Source organism: Gymnoscopelus microlampas (assembly GCF_963454915.1).
Source record: "Gymnoscopelus microlampas genome assembly, chromosome: 17".
NCBI classification, from domain to species: Eukaryota; Metazoa; Chordata; class Actinopteri; order Myctophiformes; family Myctophidae; genus Gymnoscopelus; species Gymnoscopelus microlampas.
Window position 1 is genome coordinate 30,175,631 of NC_139954.1, and position 25,345 is coordinate 30,200,975.

The following is a 25,345-nucleotide window of genomic DNA, read 5'->3' on the forward strand; positions in this document are numbered from 1 at the left end:
CCAGCCATTATAGTGTACTTATAAATACCTGTGACAAAGTCTGATTAAATGTTAGATCAAATTGCGATAGATCTGCATTGTGCTGAAAACAGGAAGTGACCACAGACAAAGGTTATGCCATCTGGCATGCAGGCTTCAAAATAGTAGCCTATTTTGATACTTAGTAGAAGTATAAATGACTGATGAAGATGTAGCAATCAAAACGTTGTTGGTTTCCACATGCAATAAAAAGGCTTTAACTGCCTGATTGCTCCAGGACATTTTCTTCATCTTTTTGCTACATGCACCCTGGCCTGCCTGTTATAGCGGAGTTATAGCAGAGGTGCAGAGGAATTGCGCTTTACATACATGACTGTATATCTGTATCTGTATGTGATCAGCAATGAGACTGCTGTGTTATTCTGTTGAATCAACAGTTCGATGATGATGCCATTCTTCTCACTGTCAGTATCATTCCATTCTCAGTTTCCCTGAGCTTAGTTATGCTGTTACTTCTTCCTATACGTGAGTGAAGGGTAGAGAGAAATACAATCCCTTATATGGATTTCTTTGTGCTTGTCTTAACACGTGAGACTGATACATGTGAATGCAGCTGGTATGCTGTTTGGCAAAAGCTGTAAATTGTGACTAATTCATAACAGATCAGTCATGTTATCTTTGACTGAAGCTTGATTAACAACTTGGCGTCCCTATTTTGGGCATGTCATTATGGGTGAAAATGTTAAAAGATTGTCAAGAATTTGTGAAAATAGCATATCTACAAGCTCACAACTACGCATCGCATCACAATGCAACGTCTTTGCGAGCTTGTAGATCGGCTATTTGCGCCACTTGGCACCGTCGTATGGTGAAGCATAAAATATGGTGAATTATACAGTCATCTGACAATTCTTTCCTATTTTTGTTTTGTTTTTTCCATCCAGGTTGCTTCGAGTGCTGCATCAAATGTCTAGGAGGGGTTCCGTATGCGTCGCTGGTGGCCACTATCCTGTGTTTCTCCGGGGTCGCCCTGTTCTGTGGCTGTGGCCACGTGGCCCTCACGGGCACAGTAACCATCCTGGAAACCCACTTCTCCCAGGTCACCAGTGACCATGCCATGCTGACTGACATGTGAGTGACCACTCTTCTGATAAACCTCCTACTGTTTCTGCAACCACCTGGATTCTAACCCAAGTCTTCCGAAATGGGAATCCTCCGTTGGTCAAGGAAGGCAATAAGCATCTGGGCATCAGGCAGGGGTACTTTGTTATATGGATGTTGGGGTGCAATAGTTAATCAAACATGATCTATTTGAATAAAATACAAATAAAGCTCACACCACATCACTATTTGACATTTTGCAAGCTTATTGATCAGCTATTTTCGCAATTTTTCTATGACAGTGTTGTACGAAATGATGTACCACTGTTCTAATGGTGATCAGTTATCCGCAATCAGTGGAGTTTTCCTTTTCCATCACAGTCAACAAAGTGACCTCAAGATGCTTCAACCCAAGGCAGATCATTTTAATTAGGTTGAGTTCATGGGAGTTATTTTTAGACGATAAAATGTCGCACAGCTTCACCTTACCCTCAAGAACAGACCTAATATGGACTTTTGTAAGTAGCACCCATTAATCTAGACAATGAATCTGGAACGAGAGAGAGAAGAGACAGGGCCCTAGCTGCATATGTTTTATGTTGGGGTTTAAGAGTACTCTTGGAGTGCACTGTTTAATTTAAGATGTCTACAGACTGAGGCGTTCCATCTCTCAGACAGATGATTTCACCAGACGTGCATCACCTGTTATCTCTCTCTGTCTCTCTCTCTTTTTTTGTTGTTGTTGAGTGAGGGGTTTAGTGTCACTCTGCTCTTCTTTTTTGAATATATTTTCGTCTATTTTAGCCATGACCATCTGTTTACAATTCATCAGCATCAAACTGTTAATGAGTTCAAGATTCCACTCGATCGCAAAAAAACAACAATGGCATGCAAGCACTTTTCCATCGCAAGCTGTGCCGTGTCAGACGCAATAACTCCACCTGACACTTTTACCATGTCTTTCCAGCACTTGCATCGGAGGCATACAAAATTGTCACGGTTGTTTAAACAAGAGTGCTGTGGAGAACACCCCGCACGTTTTCTCCATAGCCATAAACGTACCGACTGTGGTTAAACTTACGACCGCTTTATACTTCGTCGAAGCGACGGTGTCTTGGTGTATCTTGTAGATCGGCTAATATTTCTATTACTATCAGGGACGTGCACAGATAGACTCTAGGTGGTGCTAGAGCACCTGCCCTTTGCCCTCTTGACCAGAAGTGCCCTTTTTTCAGTTTACAGCAGGGGTCTTCAACAGGGGGTCCGGGACCCCTAGGGGGTCCTCAGAGTTACTACAGGGGGTCCGCCAAATCTTTATGTGATATGATTTTTCTTTTTACCATAACCACTCGAAACCTAGCATCCCTTTTCTGAGGAGAACTTTAGCCAAAAATAGCAGATCTACAAGCCCACAACGCCTCGCAGCGCGAGGCGTTGTGGGCTTGTAGATCGGCTATTTTTGGCAAAGAGGTAGCCGGCGGTTCCGCGTGCCGTGCAAGGTGCCCTTTTATTTTTTACTTGAGCACCTGCCCCTCAAAATGTCTGTGCACGCCACTGGTAACAATACAAACCACCTTGAACCTCGAGCTAGAGCGTGCCAAAGTTTTGAGGATAAAAATGAACTTATGATAAAGAATAGTGACAATAATTGTTGTGCTAATTTTTGTGCGGCGTCGTCTGTCCTTTACAGAGTACAGTTGATGCAGTATGTCATCTACGGCATTGCCTCCTTCTTCTTCCTGTACGGCATCATCCTGCTGGCCGAGGGCTTCTACACCACCAGCGCCGTCAAGGAGCTGCACAGCGAGTTCAAGACCACCATCTGTGGACGCTGCATCAGCGGAATGGTACGTTACACCAGTGGTTCTCAAACTTTTTCATGTCAAGGACCCCCAAATGGACACTTATAAGCCTGCGGACCCCCATTTGAAAAGATATGCCAAGGACCCCCATAAGAGAAGATTTTTTACAGCTCTAGCAGTGCTTTTCAACAATTTTAATTTCAAGGACCACCCCAGCTTAACATGCATTAGGCTACGGACCCCCATTTAATGGCATTTGTACCTCTGGGTCCCCAATTCATATTGTAAAATTGATGTTAATTTAACTCTGAGAGTGTACAAATGGAACCAAATGGACCCGTTAGGGTCCATTTGGTTCCATTTGTACACTCAGAGTTACAGACCCATAAGGGTCCATTTGGTTCCTGTCCATCATTTACCTGAGGACCCCCTGGAACCCCCTCAAGTACCCCTTGGGGTCCCCGGACCCCACTTTGAGAACCAATGCGTTACACCATGCAACCACCTCCCCAGGGCTACAATAACGTAGTGGCTCTCAAACCTTTTAATTTCAAGGGCCCTCAAATGAATATGTTTATTTGACCGTGGACACCCATCTGAAAATATGTTGTGCCAGGGACCCCAACACAAGATTTGTTGTTTTCAAATGTTTTCCCAAATTCCAAAGCCATTTGACGCAAGAGCAAAATGGTCAACAGTCATCACGGTGAATGATGCAGAATTAATGTTATGTTGACCTTATTATGCTAATAACGTATACCCTCTCTGTTCTATGGCGGTCAGTTTGTGTTCCTGACGTACATCCTGGGCATTGCATGGCTGGGCGTGTTCGGCTTCTCCGCCGTGCCTGTCTTCCTCTTCTACAACATGTGGTCTACCTGCGCCGCCATGAAGGCACCCATGGCCAACCTCACCATCAACATAAACACCATCTGTGTCGACGTCCGTCAGTACGGTGAGAGAATGACACACTGTGTCCGTCAACATAACACATTCCAGCCGCATTCGTTCTACCCTAAGCCATTCTTCCACCTTCCATGTTACATTGTCAAGTGGTTCTAGTGTTCTAGTGTCTTGTCTTGTTTTGTTTTCTTCAGTGAGTCAAGCTCAGGTCAGGTTGAGGTGCAGCAGAGTTAAATAATGAGTGGAATAGAAAAACACTGTTGTCATTTCTTTCCCCTTGCTCAGCACCATCTCGAGCTCCACGAGGCAAGACCATAATAGTAGCAGTAAACCAAAACAGATGAAAATGCTCTTTGTGACATTTCATTGTGCTTTGATATGGTTATGGTCATGTGACAGTGTAACAGAAATTTTATGCAAATTAAAACCATCTTTGTGATTATATAAGAATAAAAAGCGACCGCATGCTTTTGACTCAGTAGACTTTTGGCAATCCTTAGTGTCTCATTCTGGGTTTTACTAAGACACAGTGCAAGAGATTCTACTCTGTGTAAATATAAAACCTTTCATTTCACGACTGCAGGAATTATCCCATGGAACGCTACACCAGGCAAGGCTTGCGGGGAGGCGCTAGGTGACATCTGTAACACCAGTGAGGTAAGAGACCCTCTCCCACCAGACAAATAAAACAGAAAGGCCATGCGATGGAAGCAGAGAACGAGAGTCCTATCAGTCGTGGGGGAATTCCTTGTGAGAACTACTTAACACAAGGAAATGTCAGTCCTGAAATTGAATGTAATACAGACGTTTTCTTGCCTTTTTTTCCCCCTTCAGTTCTACCTGTCCTACCACTTGTACATCGTAGCGTGTGCCGGGGCAGGAGCCACTGTCATTGCCCTGGTAAGCATTTCTCAGCCTCTCCACTCATCCTCTCCTTTTAGCCTATCCTTGCATGGTTGGTTTGTATTTGGTAGATCATGAGTGCAATGCGCCCTCTCCTCATTTCTCACATGGTTTATGCAATCACGCTAAGGGAGATGATTACACATAGTCTTTCTTTCCACGGCTCAAATTCCATTCGCTGTTCACCATCTGCTTAGAAGCACCCCGGTTCCCTTTTGCCTGATTTATACTCGCTTTTGGATCATGTGGCGCTCCGGAAATCGCAGATCTGTGAGCTTGTTAATCGGCTGTTTTCGATTTGTGAGACACCGCACGCAACAAAGTATATTAAAGGAGTAGTTCACCCAAAACATGTCTTATTTTCTATCAGTTACACACCCCATGAAGCCTTGAATTCAGGGAGATTTGTTTGTTTTTGTCGCATTCCTAAGCCAATCATTTCTCTGGTAGAAAATAAGTAACTTTTTTGGCCCTTTAAGCCCTTTTCGGATTTGACAAGGGATGGAATCAGAGTAGTAGATCAGGTCAAGGTTATTCACCTGTACAATTAGCATTTGCCTAAAATCCAGATCAAAGAAATAAATAGAAACCCAAATCTAAAATTAAAGTAAAGTGTAACAAACTAAAAGGCCTTTTTACAGATTACATATTTTACAGGCTTCTGGGGGATTAAACAGTTACAGCGTTTGCATGGACAGGTGTAAGTAGTGCAGTTGCTGATTGTGGTTTAATCCTGGACAGGGCTGGTGTAATCAGCAATTTATTTATTTACCAAACTCAGAATCAAGCGTTTGATGTCATTGATCATGAAAACAATATCTGAGATTTTACAAAGTAGGTACTGTACTAAAGCCTGATTTATACATCGTTGTGTGTCGGTGTCGTGCGCTCAACAAGCTCACAGCATGTCACGTAGCGAAGCACTGTAAACTATTCTTGGCACGCGACACCATTGTACGACTACAAACTATAAGCTAAGCATTACATGGTATTGGAGACTAGTTACTGGAGTGTTCTCTTACCCACCTTTATTCTGTTCTCTTTCACCAGCTGATCTACATGATGGCTACCACTTATAACTTTGCTGTTTTGAAGTTTAAGAGTCGAGAAGACTGCTGCACTAAATTTTAATTTCCATTAAGAGCCCAGTACGTCTTTTTTTTTTTTTTTTTTTTTTTTTTTTGGGACACCGTACTGAGTAGAGTCAGTGGCCACTGACAACAAATATAAAAAAAAACTAAAAACCTGAGAATAGAAACCCAACATCTCTGCCTTAGTATTCACATGAAGTGTAAATAGCTGACCGTACAGTATGCATCCTTTAGCCTTTGATATCCAGGGATATGCCTGTCACGGGGTCCACTGTAAAATCCTGAGTGTTCATTTAACTCAAATGGGTAAATGAACACTGAAGATTTTACTGTGTACCTGATGTGTGTTGTCTTCAGAATGGAATGATATGGTATAATTGACTGGATTGTACTACTCTTGGGGCCTTATTTTAGAGAAATATGTTACTAAAATTCACAGAAACATGCACAGCAGGAAAATCACATCAGTGTTGTTATTTATAATCCTTGAACCTAACGTTAAAAAGTTCTGTCAGCGCGTGACAGTATTTTGCACACAGTATTCCACGTTACACAGAAAAAGAATCGATCAGTTGCAATCAAAATGAGTTAAAGGCGTTGTGTACTTGTAAAATACAGACAGCTTTTGCAGATTTATTTGGTGATAGTTTTTTTATTATGAATCAGATGTACAAATAGTTTTAAAAGGAACTTATTGAACACAGAGAAATAGCTCTTAATTTTGTCCATAGACAGGAGGAGAAAAGCAAAATGATCTCATACAATGACAGTGTTCTCAGGCATTATATTTTTGATAGTGGAGGTTAGTGTTTTGGGTGAAGAAGAATTCTAGTGAAAATACAATTGTAAATGGACTTGCTACAGTAAATAGATTTAACACTGGCTAAGTGCCTTGTCCTTACATTTCTTTCGTTTCTTCACCGATAATTTACATTTATTTTTTGGTGCCAACCAGCAAAACCGCAAAGTATTACACAGAACATTTTCAGTATTGATTATTTGCAGCCTTTAAACCTTTGTCTCAAACCAGGTCCTAAACTGAATGAAAAATGTATCTACAGAACTATGACGATGTTGACAAGCTGAACAGTTGTGTATAGTAAAGTAACTGCACATATCTAGCACACCACTATGAAGGGTTAGGCCAGTACCAGGGGTAAACCTCTGCGTGAGGCCATTAGCCTCGGCTTATTTCTTCATATATTTTATAAAAGGACATTTTCCTATTTTAGAGAAGAAGGCTAAATGTATTTTTTTTCCTATGAGATCTGATGCTGTTATAGCTTCAGTTATGAAGTTGATGTTTTGTTTCATATTTTTTCCTTTATTCATTCAGAAAGTGCCATTAAAGAGCCATTTGGTTATTTTTTAACACTGAGCCTGCATGCTTACAGTTGTTCTTTCTTTGATTTGTTTATGATTACTTATACTCCATATTTCATATATTTAATTCTCTCCTACATTTTTGAAGACTGTAGTTGTTTCCTCTCTTTCTATACAAAATAAACAATCTTTGTTTACAAAATATCCCCAAATTGTCTATTTCTTATCACTTTCAGAGACAGAGAGTATAATGGAATAATAAATCATAATATTTACTGTGGTCTACAATAAATAGGCTCAGACTCACGACACTCGTGGAATTTAATTTGCTTTGTACTAACCTCCACAGCCTGCATGTGTTAACATCCAGCACCATCCCTATCCTATCCTCATCTCTTCCCCTTCAAAGTGCATTTCCCTGTAACACTGTCAGTAGCATACTAGTGACTCCAGGTGATTTCTATAATAATCTTAACAGTCAGTAATTTTGTTTGTCACGCTTTCGTGTAATGTCCTTTGACAAGCTTAACTTTTGTTTGTGATGTAGCTCTGACTTCCTGTAGCTCGCTTTGCGTCTTGACATGCTCACGGGCCATCCACCCCCACCCTTCTCTTACAGATACACTTCCTCATGATTCTGTCAGCAAACTGGGCCTACCTAAAGGATGCCAGTCACTTGCATGCCTACCAAGACATCAAAATCAAGGAGGAACGGGAGCTGCAGGATATGACATCACGCTCAAAGGAATGCCTCCATTCCTACACATAAGGATACCAGAATTCCACATGCAGCACACATGCAGACACTCAGACACTAAAAGGCTTGTTTGCCTTGCTTAAATTTACGCTCCATCGTATGATGAAGTCGCGTACTGAAAATAGCAGAAGTACAAGTTCACAACGTGTCGTGATGCAACACGCTGTGAGCTTGTAGATCTGCTATTTTCACCGTGCGAATCTGTTGTACGACAACGTGTAAGTTGGGCTTAAATTAGTCTTAGGGGTGCTCCTCTCTGGACCAAGAACACATTCAGCTACAATAACCTGCCAGTCGCACTCACACTGTGCAGTACAGTACTAACCAGGCTCCTAACAAACTAATGCATCACTGTTGCTTTCTGCACTAACTTGCCAAGAAGTGTGTTGGAACCTCTGCTTTGTGTTGCATATGTATATATGCGACGAACGCTATTGTTTGCTTTTTTTCTGGAGGAAATAGTAGCCTTGAAATATGATCTTGATTCGTCCTTTTCTTTTCTGTAACCCCCCCCGCCACAAACACACAAACACACACACACACACACACACACACACACACACACACACAGTCTTTGCTGGTGAAGCTTGAAACGTTGCACTATTCTTTTACATAGACAAAATTACATTTTGTTTTACAGTGTTGTTGGCAGTATTCTGGTGTGTGGTGGCAAGTTTCGAATAAGGGAACGCAGAACATTTTGTATATGACCCGATACTTTCTTCCTTTTTCAAATCCGAGACACAGTCCTCATTTAATTTCCCAGCACAACATGAAACGCCTTACTTAACAATGAAGAATCAATTGTAAATAAAACACGTCAGACATTTTGGATAGACATTAGATACAATCCAAGGCCTACACATTGGGTACAGCATTCCATTCTAACACAGTGCCTAGATGTGGTGTTACTGTTGCTTTCTGTAAGCTATCGTTCTTCCATTAAGTATTAGGATCAAGCACACAATACAGTTAGGTATTTTTAGTGGTCTTTGAGCTTAAATTAATAGACAGTTGAATTACCTACTACATCATTTAAATCTTTACATTTATGCAAAACATTCATGGCCTAAATAACACTACCTCAAGTACAATAGAGCCTGTAGAACATTGCAAACCACAACTTCTCCACTTATGTCAAGTATGAGCAGTTTGAATGTTACCCATAAGCCTAATTTGTACTTTGTCGTACGGCGGTGTCGCTCACCCATATGCAACACTGTCGTAAGGCAAGATATTAATTAGGCTTCAAGGTGCCTCAAACACCTGTAAAGATAATTGGAAGGAACTGCACACTCGGGCCTCTACTGCATGGCAGTTTGATTGTGGCTGTGACATCACAACTTTTGCGAAAATCATCACAACAGAATGTCAAGCATGACTTCATGAGAATAACTTGCTTTTGTAAGTGTGGACTGCTGCCAATCTTGGGATGAAAGGAGCTTTTTCAAGGGCTTTTTTGGACCTCTTTGTATTCATTTACATATTAGAACACACACACACACCACTTCTGCATTTGGATTCACAACTTGCAGCCAAAATATTAAATAGTCTAAACTACTGATGAAATCCAGCCTAAAGCCTCATTAATTTCTACTTTGTTGTATGACCATGTCCCTGGTTGAAATTAACTGATTTCAAACTGAAAGACGTGACCCATCACGTTTCAGTTGGTGAACGACATGGTCTTACAATAAAGCATAAATTAGGCTTAATTGGCACTTCAGACTGGGACAGCCTGGTGAGAGTTGAATCACACCCATTCTACTCTCCACACACTCAACTGCCAGCTTTCTTCAAACCACAACCATTTTGCAACCACTCGTCTGGCACACTTAAATATTTTGCCTAATTTATACTTAGTTGAACGACAGTGTCCTGCGGCAAAAATAGTAAATCTACAAGCTCACAACGTGCTGCATTATGAACTTGTTGATCGTCTATTTACGGCACGGGACACCGTTGCACGACAAACTATAAATCAGGCTCTATGGTGCTTCAAACTACCCCTAGAATATGCAAGTGAAATAGGTGCATAAAAAACCTTAAAAGAAATACATACTATATGTAGAGAGTATCTTCTCCCCAATTGTTCTAAACTCCCATTTGTGACAATTACATATAAATGGGGTTATGTAACAAAGTTCAAAATGTATGTAACTTGTTTTGTTACCATGGCAAATGTGTAGAAACTGTTTGTATTTAGTCACCTTGAATATTAAGTCCACATCTGGAAGACCTGCAAAACTGTTTAGATGTGAATAAAGTTGAGATGGTACAAATCAGGAATTGTAGTGATATAAACAGGTATATATATTTTTTGTTATTATTGGAGATAAAAAACACTCAAAAAAAATGAGAGACTTTTTTTTAAACTTTGGAATTGCATGTGTTTTTGATGTGCAATTGTTATAATACTGACATAATTACTTATGTAATCTTTGATTCTGTTAGATAGGAGAATTACAGGGATATCTTGTTTTTTTCTTTATTTGATGAAGAAAACCTTTCTCCAGTGATGTAAATGATGTACCATCATTTATACTTACTTAAATAGTAGGCAGTGTTTGCCTGTTTCCTCTTTTTTATTTTCTAACCAAATACAAATTAATCTACTGTACTGTATGTCTGTAGCATAGTCATTATAGATGTTCTGTAGTTTATTTTTTACCAAGTTAAAGGTATATGAATCTTACACTATGTTGTTATGTCATAGTATACCCTTATTTTCTGAGTGTCAAGGGCTTCTTTGTGAATTAATTTAAGGTAGACCATTGTGATCCTTTTTTGGCCAACGCACAGTAAATGCTCAGTATTACTTTATCCATTGTAACTCAGACTTCCAGAGTGTACAGATGTGGACCCTTACGGATCCATTTGGTTACATTTGTAAACTCTCAGAGTGAAACTAACATTAAGGACTTTACTGTGGGTGTTGTAAGTGAATATTGAGCTATTCAGTAGCAAGCCTGTGATAAGCAGAATAGTCACAGGTATACAGTGATGCCTGATTTATACTTGTTGCACATCGTGTTATTCACCTAAAATAGCCAATCACGTGTATACATACAATGGCCTAGCAGCAACATGACAGGTTTACGTACACCAATGCTATGTATGTTTGTACATAACATCATATTGCCTCATGCTGTTTCCTGTGTAATGAACCAAAAACAATAGAATCAAGGCTACCTATCAATCACCAGGACAACGATGTAGTGTCCTGTCTGACTGGAACACCCTGTATGATGTCACTCAACCAGTCTGTCAACCATTTTTATGAAAAAGGCAAATAAAATATGAATGCCACTCTGTTATGTTATGTTGTTTTCTTTTTTATAGTAGAGAGTATGCATGATGGAAAAGTCTGTCTACTTGTGTATCATCACTAATAGAGACAATGTTTAATTTGATTGACTTTATTGTCCCACATGAACACAATATGGCCTGTCGAATCCACAGGCCATATTGTGTGTGTGTGTGAGGGTTGTTTTTTCCAGTGGTTTTGTTTTGGTAGATTAAATATGAGATCCACATTTGGTCCACAGTGTGGACCAAATGTGGATGTCATATTTAAGCTACCAAAACAAAACCACTGGAATTTATTTGTGAAATTGATTTGATAAGAAAAACAACCCACACGCGCGCACGCACACACTCGCAACGTTCGGCACGGCGACTCGCTCGCCTGAGCTCGCTCGGCGGTGCCTCTCGTGGCTCAAGTCCGCTTCAGATGACGCTCCTCCGTTACAGACAAAAACTATACTTTATCGTCAAAAAAAAAGTCCGGAAAAATAGTGGTGCATTCAGCCAATCGCAAGACAGGTAGGGCGGGGCTTGGCAGAATCTCGTTACCATTAGAATTATACGCCCCTTGCCTTCCTTGGATTATTGCGCAACACTACGGCCATTTCCACATGACAAGTTTTCCACCATGTTGCGTTTTCTTTCAACTCTGCTGGCCCACAATAAGCTACCTGGGCTGGCGGAGACCTGTGCTCCAAGGAGCACATTTTTCTATGTTTTTATTTGTTTACAGTTTCTCCAAAGATACCTAACCTTACCTGTTAAATATCACTTACGGTATACACAATTTATAACTCATGGACATTTCGTTCATAAATTGATCAAAGCTGACTATTTTCAGCTAGATTTTTCAAATCAATCTTTACCTTCAAATTGATTAAAACACAAATAAGTATGAAGTATTGGCAACTTTATTTTGTACAGGGCGCAGCTGGCCTAGTGGTTAAGGCACATACCACATATACTGTAGGCTCTAATGCAAGTTCGAATCCCGAGCCTGATGACCTTTCCAGCGTAACTCTGCCTGTTTCCCGTCTCTCTCTACTGTATACCATCAATTGAGGCAGAAAAGGTTTTAAAAAATGTATATTGTTATACCGTAATGAAATTAATATGCAATCCATGGCATTGGCAATCCACTGAAAAACAAACCTTTGGAAAATGGCCAGCAGTCAAATATACCGTTAAATCATCTCTTCATGTCCTCTTCTCTCTTTCGTCCACACTTCACCGCTTCTTCAAAAGCCTGGTCAGGTGCACATGGTGTTAAATCATCAATCATCTTTTATTATCTATCATCTCAACAAAACAAAGTAAAATAGCTAGAAGCCATTATGGGGGAACTTGTTCCACAGCAAACAACTTCAGTTTAGTCATATGATAGATGTGTTCTTCTGAGCTGCAATATATTGTACACCTGCCAGCATGAGACTGTGATGTACTGTATGTAGATGTATTGCATGAGACTGCGGTATGTATGGATGTGATGCATGAGACTGTGGTGAGGATGTATTGCATTTATGGATGTATTGCATGGCCGTGCTTGTGAAGGGTCAACTTAAGTGACTCACCTCCTCCGTGTGCCTGCGTGTGGATCTGGGTGTCTGGGAGGTCCCGTGGAGCCTGCAGAGGGGCGACAGCGGGGCCATCGGGGGGCTCCTCTGAGAGAGGGATGGCCGTGTCCAGGAGCAGCTCTGGAATGCGGCTGGGCTCTGGAGAGAGACAAACACACAATGAGATCTTTTATGCTCCACCATAATGCGGCTTGGCCAAGAGGACCAGCACAGAATACATAATCAGCTGCCCTTCATCTCCACCATTGTGCAGGGGCCACTGAGAGGACACTTTGGAGGCCAGTCACACATTCATTAAAAAATAAACAGCCGTGTTGAAATCCAAAACCACCATTCCAGATTGATAGTTAATTTCTTTTAATTCTGAACTGAGGGAATTCAGGGAAATTAATGGAATTTCCAAATGTGCATTATATATATATATATATATTTATTTATTTATTCCTGGGCTTCGATAAGTTCCTCAGATGTCTAGCTCTCATTCATTAGGCTAATGATAAAATAAAGAGAAGGTCTTCATATCATCCCCATGCTCTGTGTGATCATCCCAGACTCTGATCACAGCTTCATGGAGTCAGACAGCACAGGAAACCTGCAGGCGGTGCACAGCAGGATCAAGACCTTAATCATCACTATCAGTGGTGCTACTTATTAAGGCCCGTTCATAGTCCCTAGATGTGTCTTAAACGTGCGTCATGGGGTGAGGGATTCCGTCCGTTCTTTACGGACACATACATGGTTCGCTCACGTTATTTAGGAGAGAGAGATTGCACGTACCCAATGTTGCCATGTCTGCTTATTATAAGCGACTTTGGGCTTATTCTTTTGTATAGTTGCTTGTAAACAAACAAGCAATTTTTTATTGGTGGTTGCGGTTTTATTTGGTCTTGTTTCTAAAGTGTAGTTGCTTATTTGGGCCAATTATTATTTAAACCAGTGATTCTCAAATATATATTGTAGATCTGCTATTTTCATATGCAGTGGTGTAAAGTAACTAAGTACATTTACTTAAGTACTGTACTTAAGTAAAAAAAAAAAAATCCAATACTTTTACTTTTACTCCACTACATCTCAGAGGCAAATATTGTACTTTTACTCCACTACAATTATTTGAAAACTTTAGTTACTAGTTACTTTTCAGATATAAATGATGATATTATGAAACATACATTAACCACTTTAGCCCAATTTTATACATAGGCTATGCGACGCGTTGTGAGCTTGTAGATCGGCTATTTTCAAACATTTTTGTACTTTTACTTTTGGTACTTTAAGTCTTTAAATCTGGCAACCGGTTGTGTCACGCTACAATGCTATGAAACTAGCATTGTAGCCCAGTGGTACTACAGGCAAAACGTAGTAAACGTCCGTCGGGCTGACGGTGAATGTCGACTGAACGGACGGAACAACTGGAGCCGTAAGTGACGGAGGGGGAGTAAAAAACGACAACGCAAGGAGCGCCGGCGCTCGTTACGTATCCTTACGTCCGACTATGAATGATACTTTACAAGGAGGGACTGCAGATTAAGCAGATTCAGTCACAATTCCGGTCAATACCAGGCATTTATATTGAATACAATGTGAGTGAATTCATTAATCCATAGAACTGTGATTAAATTAACAGCAATGAGAGAAAATAATTGTGACAAAACACAGTCTTTTTGAGAACACAATGCGATGTGTTGTGATTCAAATAGTATGGACAACTCAAGAATGCATAACCTACTACTGTACAGTATAATCCAATAGCAATGTGGGCTACCTGGCAGGGCCTCTGTGAGAGGCTTAACTTCTCAGGCTGTGGTGAGGACTGAACCTGTGTTGGAGCTGTGCTGGACAAGGAGGCACAGACAAGGGTAATTAGCATAGGACTGACCCTCTGTAGTTACTAATACTGTCCTGTCCTCATTAAAACCATGCCAGCCAGGTGTTAGCTGTGCTGGTCTTGTGCTGTGCTCTTGAGCTGCGGGCTACGAGGTGGGCTGAGGTCAGCAGAGGAGTCCCCTGAGGATGCTACACCCCCACAGGGGGCTGGAGAGGGGTGTCTCTTGGTCAACAAGTCAGGGAATGGCACAGGAGAAATGGGGAGAAAGCGGTTTAAATGTTGTTTAACATTCACCACTCCTAGAATGTGAACAGGATTCAATCAACTGACGTGACAGGATAAGGTTTACTGTGTAAAATGTGTAAAACGTTCTTAAGCTGTATTAAATACAGAGACAGACGGGTGCCACGGGTGATACTCCTGTACTCCTGTCCTGATACTCCTGGACCTGTCTGCAGCGTTCGACACAGTGAACCATCAGATCCTCCTCTCCACCCTCGAGGGGATGGGTGTCTCAGGCTCTGCACTCTCCCTGTTTGCATCCTACCTGACGGGTCGCTCCTACCAGGTGATGCTGGGAGGGTCTCCCAGAACCACACAGGCTCACTACTGGGGTTCCCCAAGGCTCGGTTCTGGGTCCTCTTCTCTTCTCTCTCTACACTACATCTCTTGGTGCTGTCATCCACTCCCATGGCTTTTCCTACCACTGCTATGCCGATGACACCCAGCTGATCCTCTCATTCCCCCCCTCTGACACACAAGTGGAGGCACGCATTGCTGCTTGCTTGTCTGGCTGACATCTCGGAGTGGATGTCGACGAACCACCTGAAGCTCAACCTGGACAAGACCGAGCTGATGTTCATCCCAGGGAAGGGCTGTCCTCACCGAGACATGGCCATCACCATTGAGAACGCTGTGGTGACGTCAACTCGGACTGCGAAGAATCTGGGTGTGACCCTGGACGATCAACTGTCGTTCTCGGCTAACATCGCATCAGTGACACGGTCCTGCAGATTCCTCCTCTACAACATCAGGAGAATTCGCCCCTTCCTCACGGAGAAGGCAGCCCAGGTGCTCATCCAGGCTGTTGTCATCTCCCGCCTGGACTACTGCAACTCCCTCCTGGCTGGTGCTCCGGCATCTGCCATCAGACCTCTGGAGCTTGTTCAGAAAGCTGCGGCTCGTCTGGTGTTCAACCGCCCCAAGTTCTCTCACACAACTATCCTTCTCCGTTCTCTGCACTGGCTCCTCGTAGCGGCTCGCATTCAGTTTAAAACCCTGGTGCTAGCCTATAGGGCAGTGAAAGGAACAGCTCCTTCTTACCTCCGGGTTTTGGTCAATGCCCACACCCCTGCCCGACCACTCCGGTCTGCCACCTCGGGGCGACTGACTCCCTCGCCACTCAACGGTCCTTCTGGTCGATCGACACGGTCACGACTTTTTTCTGTCCTGGCCCCACAGTGGTGGAATGAACTTCCCACTGATGTCAGGACAGCAGAGTCACTGCCCATCTTTCGCCGCAGGCTGAAAACCCACCTCTTCAGGAAACACTACCCTTCCTCTTTGCCTGGCCTACTTGTTGTTAACTAGTTGTAGGAACTATTGTTGTATTGTTGTATTGGATCTATTAGCTCGTGCTCATTTGATTTGGCTATTTTATCTCATGTGTTTATGAAAGTAGATAGCTGATATATTGCACTTTTACCTTAGCGCTAGGTATACTCTTGGTTGCTTGTTTTTACAGGAAATGCACTTAAGACCTCTGGTGATTAGTAGTTTCGTTCCCTACCTATGTTGAATGCACTTATTGTAAGTCGCTTTGGATAAAAGCGTCTGCTAAATGACTGTAATGTAATGTAATGTAATGTAATGTAATGTAATGTAATGTAATGTTAAACACATTTACAGTGATATTTCCCCACAGTCTAAAGTGGATTTTGCGTAATATCTATTCGCTTTGAGTGATTTGACAGGATTAAATAAAACCACTTCTGTACCTTCTATGAGTTCCCTTTGAAGCTACTATGGAAAGAGAGTGCGGGGTGGATGACAGGCGGCGGAGGGGAGAGGAGCTGTCCTCCTCCCTATATATAGGGCTTCTGTCTGCTCTGAACCGGGGCTCGGCAGACGATGGCACACCTGAGAGGCTGAGATCATCTGCTGCTGGGCCTGCTCTGCTAAGAAGGTTGCTTTCTGCTGGGGGGCTGGGCAGTAGGTTCCAGTGTGCAGGTGTTGGGTAGAGAGCGCAGAGCGGCCTTGGAGAGACCTGAGGTTTCTGGAGGGTGTGATGGGAGAATGGCACGGGGTGCACTTGCTGTGGGGTCTCATGGAGCACACTGCCCTCTGCTGGTAGTTCCTGTACACCTCCAGTCAGAGTCTGGAGAGAGCATAGAGTTACTCCAGGCTCCTGTGCCCTTGCAGGGGAACACCTGCTGCTAGACCATCACCATCACCAGCATCATCATCATTATCATCATCATCATCATCATAAGTGGGGACGACCCACCCTGCCCTTCAGTAGAGTCCTGTCAAGATATGAGGGGGAAGCAGCTTGTCTGCACTAAGCTGATATGCTGTACACTCTAAGAAATAAAACGTATAACCTGTTTGTTTATTTTTGGACATCCTTTTGCTGTTACTTTTTGATCATCATTAGACGCCGGCTTATATTTGCCATTCATTGGATAGAAGACGAATGGCAAATACATTTCCTGATTGGATAGAATCGATCCAATCAAAACAAACAAAATAAACAAAACTTTGCACAAATGTCCACACAACTGGCATTGTGGTCTAATAGTCTTGATGGTGGCGCTACAGAAATCGTCAAATGTTTACAGGTTTGAAAATTCATAATAAACTAGAAAAGTGTGCTCCTTGGAGCGCAGAACTCCACCAGGCGTTATTGCGTACCTAGGGCTGTGTCAGTCTAGCCTGGTAAACCCCCCTCCCTCCGGAAATCTCATTTGCATTGGAAGTAGGCTGTGAAACAAAATGTGTGTCGCAAGCTTCTTCCATTTGACAGAGTCAGGTTAGTGTCAGTCAGTCGTGGACGTGATAAAGGTTCTTCCTTGGCTTACTGGGGTAGTGCGTGTAAAGTTCCACGCCGATTGGTCCAGCGGTGTCCGAGATTATCTGCTCACGGACAGACAGACACACACACACATGGACGGACAGGAGCGAAACGTAATCTCCCACCCTTGGCCATTCAGGCCTGGTGGAAATTATAAGCTCTCCTTGTTGCGAGGTGGAGTTGCAGAGAATAGTGGACCATATTGTTTCCCACACTATGGGAAGGCAAGGGTGTCAGTGTCACTGACCTCACTCTGGAGCTGCACTTGCAGCACCTGTCTCTGGTTGTCAAACTCCTCCTCATCCAGCATCCGGGCATTCTGCAGCCTCCGGAGCTCTAACGCCAGCTGCTCCAAGGACAGCCTGCCCAAATCTTAGAGGGATAATATGAGAGTGAGACAGAATCTGATGGTACTAGCTATGTCTCAACTTGTAGCTGTTCCAGAGAGTGGTTGAATTTTGTGGTATTTGATTTTATTATTTTTCTGAAAATATGAAAAGTGAATATTGTTTATTTTGGGTAATATACTGTATTGTATGTGTATGGAGTAGTATGGTGATATAGACATAGTGCCGATCCACTGTTCTCTGCGTTGTGGCCTGCTGTAGTAGATATCACGTGACAGCAATCATGGCAGCATTGGGTTCACCTGTGTGAGTTTATGTGCTGGTAATCAGAACAAACTAAGTTTCAGAGCTGTGAGGAACTCTGTCTGTGTCAAGAAGAAAATATAAAACGATAAAAAGTACTAACACTCCTGAGCATATCTGGGCAGAAGGCGCACACCACACGGTATGTCACTTGTTTATTTTGTTGGTCTGTACAATGCTTGTTGTTTTGTTGTGTGTGTTTATGCAACTAAAAATGGACATTTCATTTGTTATGTGGACATTTCATGGACATTTAAAAAGAATACAGCATGGCTGTCAACAAGGACATAATTCATGTTTATAATTCATTGTGGTTTAAAAATATTATTTGTTTTGTCATTTCATTCAGTTTTTCACATTGTCTTATCTTGGGAGAAATAAAAGCCCTAGTGAACATCAGTTGGAGCGTGGTTTACTCTGCCTCAGAAAAAGACAGTTTAGGAGCAGTTATACAACTTATGTTCAAATAGGCAAATACTATACTTCTATTGCAAGTATTCTGTGCAAAAACGTATTGATAAATAACTATGCCAAAAGTAGGATGTTTTGACTTGGTGGATCATTGTGTTAGGATACAGCAAACATTTCTGACTGTATATATGTATTTGACTGGCACTGTCTGGCAGCATTTTGATATGTTGTGTCGAGATCAGAGCAAATGGCACAGTTATTACAGAAAAGAGGCTCACTTAACAGGAAGAAGATTGTACGCCTCAGCGAGAGAGAGTTAAAACATTGGTACTCTGCCAGGGGTAGAGAGAGCTTTTGGTTCCTCCTTACTGTGCTCCTTTCTCTCTTCCATGCTATTCCTAACTCCCATTCCTCCCCGTTTTCTCTTCAGAGAGCTGTTTGTAAAGCTACAAACAGCATGGAGCTGCCTCATTGACAGGCGGGGCACATCTAAAAAGAGTCAACTACTGAGCCAGAAGCAGTTGGACAGAGAACAAGAGAACAACAAATTTGAGTTCACACTACTGTGCATCTCCTGATAGTTTACAATGTCTCAGCACATACCCACTGAAGGCATCAAAGGAAGTTGACTTCACTAGACCACGAGAAAAAAAACTAAAAGGCTGAAATTGCATTTGTGTTGATTTTCCAGATGTATGCCTTTTAAGATTAAGTAACTTTAAATAAAAAATAAAAAAAGAATAAATATACATAATTAGATTTTTGATAAATTATCATCACTAATAGAGCAGTGACCACACTTTTACAACGGCATAGTTCCTTTCCGGTAGAGAGTTTCCCATTAATTTACTATGTGGACATTTCTGAAAATCCTTATAGAGTTGTAAGTCTGGAACCAAGCCAACCAGGCTTCTGGTGAATCATGACCATAAAACATTTGATTCTGTTCATAGAAATAATTGGGAAATGGAAAAAAGGCAAAGGTATAAGACTGTTTAGATATTTTAAGAATAAAGGAACTACTTATGTCTTCACTCCTGTGAGTCTGTCTGTCGGTCTGTGAACAGCTCATCTAAAGTGTTATGCATATCAAACAATAATGGAAAAAAAAGTACAGAACGCTTGTCTGAGGTTTCTTTTTGTCAGTTCACTGTCGGCTGGAAGAATATAGTCAAATGATTTGAGGTTTGTCTAAAAGTGACTTCCCTTTCTTCCCTTTGCAAGTTCCCTTTCTTCACCATCCCTGCATGTTTGAGATTTCAGTTCCTTCTTTCTCTGTCTTGGCAGGAGAAGTCTTATCAAAAGATGTTTTTTGGTTTGTCTTTCCAAGTAAGTTTCTAAGCCACTGTTGCATAGTTGTCGCTGATGAGACAAACATTTACCATTTTACGTGACGAAAACAATTAAAATAATTTATTGTATGTCTTTCGTCTCATGGTGTCTGTTCCCATCCTCAACTCATCCAACTGATGTCTCATCTCATTAGTTGTGTGGTTTAAACATAGTAGTAGCCTTGTACTAAACAGGTAACACACATGGACCATTAATATGCTGCCAGGGTCTTTCCTGTGTCAATTTACACTGCACCAATCCCTAGCCAAGAATGTCTGTGATCTCACATACACTTCATGTATTTCAAATACACAGCCATAGATCGGTCCTATGCCCACCTGGTTAGCAGCGCGATTTGTGCGGCGTAAAAGTGCTCTAAACTGCGTCTGTACTCACCCAATAATGAATTCCTAAGACTTGGAGTCAGATATTGTCCTCTAGTTTCATATCCATTTGAAAGTTCTGCCAGAAAACGTGTGTTTAGTAAAATATCTCCACTTTTCCACGAGCTGCACACGGACGACTTACTGTCCGGGCGAGGGGCCCGGAAAGAGTGCAGGACTGAATATATCTTTATATATATTTCCTTATCTTGGGTTCTGAACGTTCTGAAATTGTAAACATTTTTTATCTTTTAAATGACGGAGATCTCTGTCAATGGCGGTAAACTGGTGGATTTTAAATGACGGAGATGTCTGTCAATGGCAGAGAATGTGTTGATTGAAATTTTTATTAGGCAAAAGAATGTAAAACACAGTTACATTTATAATACTTTTGACTAAAAGGTCCAGCCAAAAAAGTCCTTGCGGACTTGTTTCCGTTGGGGTCCTTGAATTAATTGCATTGACATGTATAGTAGCAACCAAACAGTTCAAAAATCAACATAAAAATACCACTATGTACCAAAAAAAAAAACTGAATAAGTGATCAATCTGTGGGAATGAGCAATGAAAGAGCAATTGACGACCTGAACTCTTCCAAAAACAATAAACAAGACTGTTAGGGACCAATTTTTTTTTGAAGTATCATCATTGGAACTCATGACACTGAATCAGCACTACACGAGTTGAACCCAGGATAGATGTGTAATTCATTAAATTATAAGTGTTAAGAGGACTTGGACAACAATCTTACACCATGGTCCAACACCACAGTGACATCTTCTGGTTAGTATGAGGACAGTCATAAGCTTCAACATATTGATACTGTAAGTCCATTGAACTGCATGACGCACATGAGACTAATATTTCTTAAATATCAGGAAAGTTAATTCTTATAATATATAAGATAGTTCAGTGGTTCTCAAGTTAGTTCTGTCCTACTTCCTATATTGTGATCTTTTTTCCCACGCTGATGAAGAACAAGCTGTAACTTGGCTACAATATGCAAGAAATGTATTCAAGATCAGATGCAGATTCCCCAAACTACGTACCTTACAGAAGTAGCCCTGTGCAAGCAAGCACAGAGATGTCCCTATAGAGCGTAGTAATGAGGGGCATGTGATACTGTGATGTCAGGTGGGCAATTATGTCCAAGGATTTCAGGGTGTGATCAACAACCAAACATGCTGTCCAAAGACAGGGGCAAGGAGATGTACACAGAGAGCATCCATCAAGCTATCTGTACATCAGCGTGGGATTAATCTCAAGACAGTGGTCAGGGGTAGAGTGGCCACAAGGTTCCTAGTTCGATCCCAGGCTGGGGCGCTCCCCCAGAGTTGTCGAAGTGTCCTTGAGCAAGACGCTGAACTCCTAATTGCTCCCGATGAGCAGGTTGGTGCCTTGCATGGTTTCCTCCGCCATCAGCGTGTGAATGGGTGAATGGCACAATCAATGTAAAGTGCTTTGGATAAAAGCGCTTTATAAATGCACCATTAACAGATTCAGAACTCATGGGATAAATGATCACAGTATAAGAAGTATAGGAAATAAGCGGAAGGAAGAAAGGAAGCTAAAGCTTGCTTCAGTGGTGGAACAGCTGCTGCAACTTACTGTAAATGTAAACTCAGTTACAACTAAAACATTGCATTTATGTTGAAACTTACATTTAAGTAATGTAGTATATTAGAACTAAGCATAAAGGCCTAATAAACATAGTCCATTGATTACTCTGGTCAAACTTAAAGCTGACTAGCTGGTTTGGGAGACATTCCGGATTAGCTATGGACACCCTACACCCTTTCATGGGGGATAAAAGCCCAGGTCCAGATGTCCAGTATCTCCTGGGGTCATCTGCCTTTAGTGACCACTATATTGTTCTAACCAACTCTCACAATAGGCTCTCACACACACCCAACTCCTTAATCTAGCACATCCACATTTACACACATAGTCTAACACATACACCTACGTGCACACTGAAGTACATCCGTGCATGCACACACACACATATAGGATACACACTGTTTTGGTATCTGGTTCAGAGCACACACACCACATGCACAAACCTATAGGAACAGCATGCATGTGCATACACACCAACTATAAATATCAATGCTGTGTTTTACTCTGTCTCTTTTCCTGCTGAAAGCTGCCATGTCCTGATCTCTGTAACCATGTAAGTAATTATCTTCTCTCCTTAATAAAATCAACTGAGGAGAAGGAATGCCATGACTCCTTAATTCTCCTTAAACAATGGCAAATAGCCTCACAGATTAATGCATTTTACTTCAAAATGGCGAACCAGTCCCGATTCCATTAATTCATTTAAGGGACGATCTTCAGTACGGTGAGTTGATTTATTTTGACTCAATAGCTTGTCCCTAAAATGTTTTCGGAAACAAGAACCTATTTTTTTAATTTTTATACTTGCCATCTGTGGGGCATTATTTTTGCCTTTGTTGAAGGAGTGTTTTGGATTCATGTTAAATTTATTTTTATTGAAAGTTTGGTCAAAAGTATATGGCTCACATTGCAGATATGCCTCTGTGTCAGGCGATTACGCATCAGATTAAGTCGTCTCGCTCTGTCTCCTAATAAGTTTGCCTGACTGATCATGAAGCTAAAAAAAAAAAAAAAAAAGTAAACTAATAAGAGGATTGATGAATGGAAGACGTATGATTTTATAAGTCACACTCTATGTTGCGAGACTAATCTCCGAGGACAATAAGCCGTGGATGGCTCCCATGCATAGGAATTAGCCCAAGACCTTCTTGAGATCTGCAAAATGATTAATCGTCTTTCCATTCATAGTTCGACTATAAAAAATGTAATATTCAAAAAACCAAATAAAATCTATGACTATTCGATTGGATAGTAGTTACTGTTACGGCAAGGGATCCTTCTAGAATACCATGATATGCCTGATCAGCTTTGGTTGGGGAGGCCGGCGCTAAAGCGTTTTGGGTTTAGTTTTCGTGGATTGATGATGACAGATGCATGAATTTATAAGCCACACCTAATGTTACGAGGCCAAATTCTCCCACGATTGTAAGACATGTTCGCCACCATGCGTTAGGACATATTTGGTCCAATGACCATCATAAGGTCTGCGTAAACTGGTCATCTGTTCATTCATAGTCCAATTGTAGCGTATGGCTACCGGATTCTTACTTGATTGGTTAGCGTTTGTAAAAGAATCCGCCGGGTGTTGATGCGGCTGGTGCGCCGCTACTGGAACCTGTTGAGTTGCGGCCAAAGGCTGCTACTTATTCACTGAAAACTATGTTTTTCCGTGTACTGAAATATTCACTGAAATCTGTTGTTTTCCGTGAGACTGAACCTGTTGAGTTACGGCCGGGAGCTGTTACTTATATTCACTGAAAACTGTGGTTTTCCGTGGGAATGCGATGTTGACGTCTTTTTGGAGGGTTTTTGTTTTATGTTGTGTGTATGGATGCATCTTTTTTGTTTTTGTTTCATGCATTTTGCATACATGTAATAGCTATACATGTGTACAAGTGAGGAGATGAGAATGAAAGTGTCTTGTTTGTCTGTCTGTCTCTGTGGGTATAATGATAATGATAATAATAATAATAATAGTAATGATGATGATAATAATACTAATAATAATATTAATGATGATAATGATAATACGTCTTGCTAAGTGGTGTATTCCACAGTTAGACAGTGTAAGTTGTGCTCTCCTATTTCTCCTCTGTTTGGGGGAGACAGGGACGCGTTAGCATGTCTGGTTGCTAACTCATGAGGCTAGCTCATGCGAGTGAAATGAATGTTCATCTATAGGCTTAACTGAGTGGTGTCACGTAATTCCAAAGCAGCGACTATACGTCTTTTGCTCATGACACTTGAACCATGTGCTTGATTAGAGCGTTTATAGCCTTTATTGTCACTTTTACACGTTTGAGGAACGAGTTGATTTTTGTTGTCATTCTGTTGCTTCCGCGTTTTTACGTCGCTGCCGTAAACCGTTTTTTTTTCTGGTTGCTGTGGTAACGCTCATGTGACCATCTCTATTCTTTTACTTAATTTCTTGGATTATATGTGCTTTGGTTTGCGAACTGAATCACTATTTTTTACTTTAATATACTTATTGTGCTACTACTAGTCATCCTAAATTTTAAACTTGCTGATGGTGACGTTATCAGCTGCTGTTTTAATTTATTAACGGCCAACTCGACACTGCTAGCTTTTGTGCCAGGTCACGTGGTACGCTGCTACTACCAGTGCGTCACTGCGTGTATACGTACGAGTGCGTCACTGCGTGTATACGTACGAGTGCGTCACTACGTTTATGCGTGGGGGTTCCCTCCCCTTTTCATTGAGGGAGTCCCTTCTTTGTCCTGCGTCACTGAGATCCTCCTCTCGAGGGCGGGTTTTTGCCACATCATATTTTACACTCCGCCTACGTTGTAATGACTGCTCTTGTCTCGGCCCAAGTTGTCTCCCTGGCAATTTAACCGAGCTATTACTCTTTCCATACGTGCAAGATCGTTTCTTATACTTACAGCTTTGGTTTTTCTATTTCCTTTGCTGAGTTGAGTTTTGAATATTCTAAGCTCACTTATTTCTTACAGCTACTGTTATATTGTTGGTTTAATTGTTTTACATTGCTTTCAACCCAACTCTTGTTTTTCTTTATGTCTCATATTGCTTATTACATTTTAGTATATTTTATTTAATTGGTTTATTTCATATTAGCGGTCTTGCATACTCAATAGGTTACATGTTATTTTGATTTTTACAGTTTTCCAATTTTTTTATTTTTTTATTATTTTAGCAGCGCCTACCTAAGACATTGTCAAGGGGGGTACTACATTTTTATGGCTATATTTTACTGATCGTTTTCCTTGGTTTATTTTAGACAGTCAAGCGGTTTCGGTGGTTCGTGAATTTCAGTAATGTAATTTCGGTTGT

At 41.4% G+C, this 25,345-nt stretch overlaps 1 protein-coding gene across 2 annotated transcripts in view; it reads left to right on the top strand.

The window, feature by feature from the left end:
- gpm6bb (glycoprotein M6Bb) overlaps positions 1 to 11,152 on the top strand; it is a 36,105-nt gene extending 24,953 nt beyond the window's left edge. Inside the window, exons 2-7 of one of the 2 annotated variants that reach the window (XM_084083753.1) lie at positions 924 to 1,110; positions 2,771 to 2,927; positions 3,666 to 3,837; positions 4,369 to 4,442; positions 4,620 to 4,685; positions 7,722 to 11,152. In XM_084083753.1, coding sequence (XP_083939879.1) covers positions 924 to 1,110; positions 2,771 to 2,927; positions 3,666 to 3,837; positions 4,369 to 4,442; positions 4,620 to 4,685; positions 7,722 to 7,871 — 806 coding nt within the window. In that variant the 3' untranslated portion in view covers positions 7,872 to 11,152. Of the gene's footprint in view, positions 1 to 923; positions 1,111 to 2,770; positions 2,928 to 3,665; positions 3,838 to 4,368; positions 4,443 to 4,619; positions 4,686 to 5,738; positions 6,054 to 7,721 lie in introns of those variants that run through there. The other variant, XM_084083754.1, reaches the window with a different exon arrangement.
- The last annotated feature ends 14,193 nt before the right edge of the window (positions 11,153 to 25,345 follow it).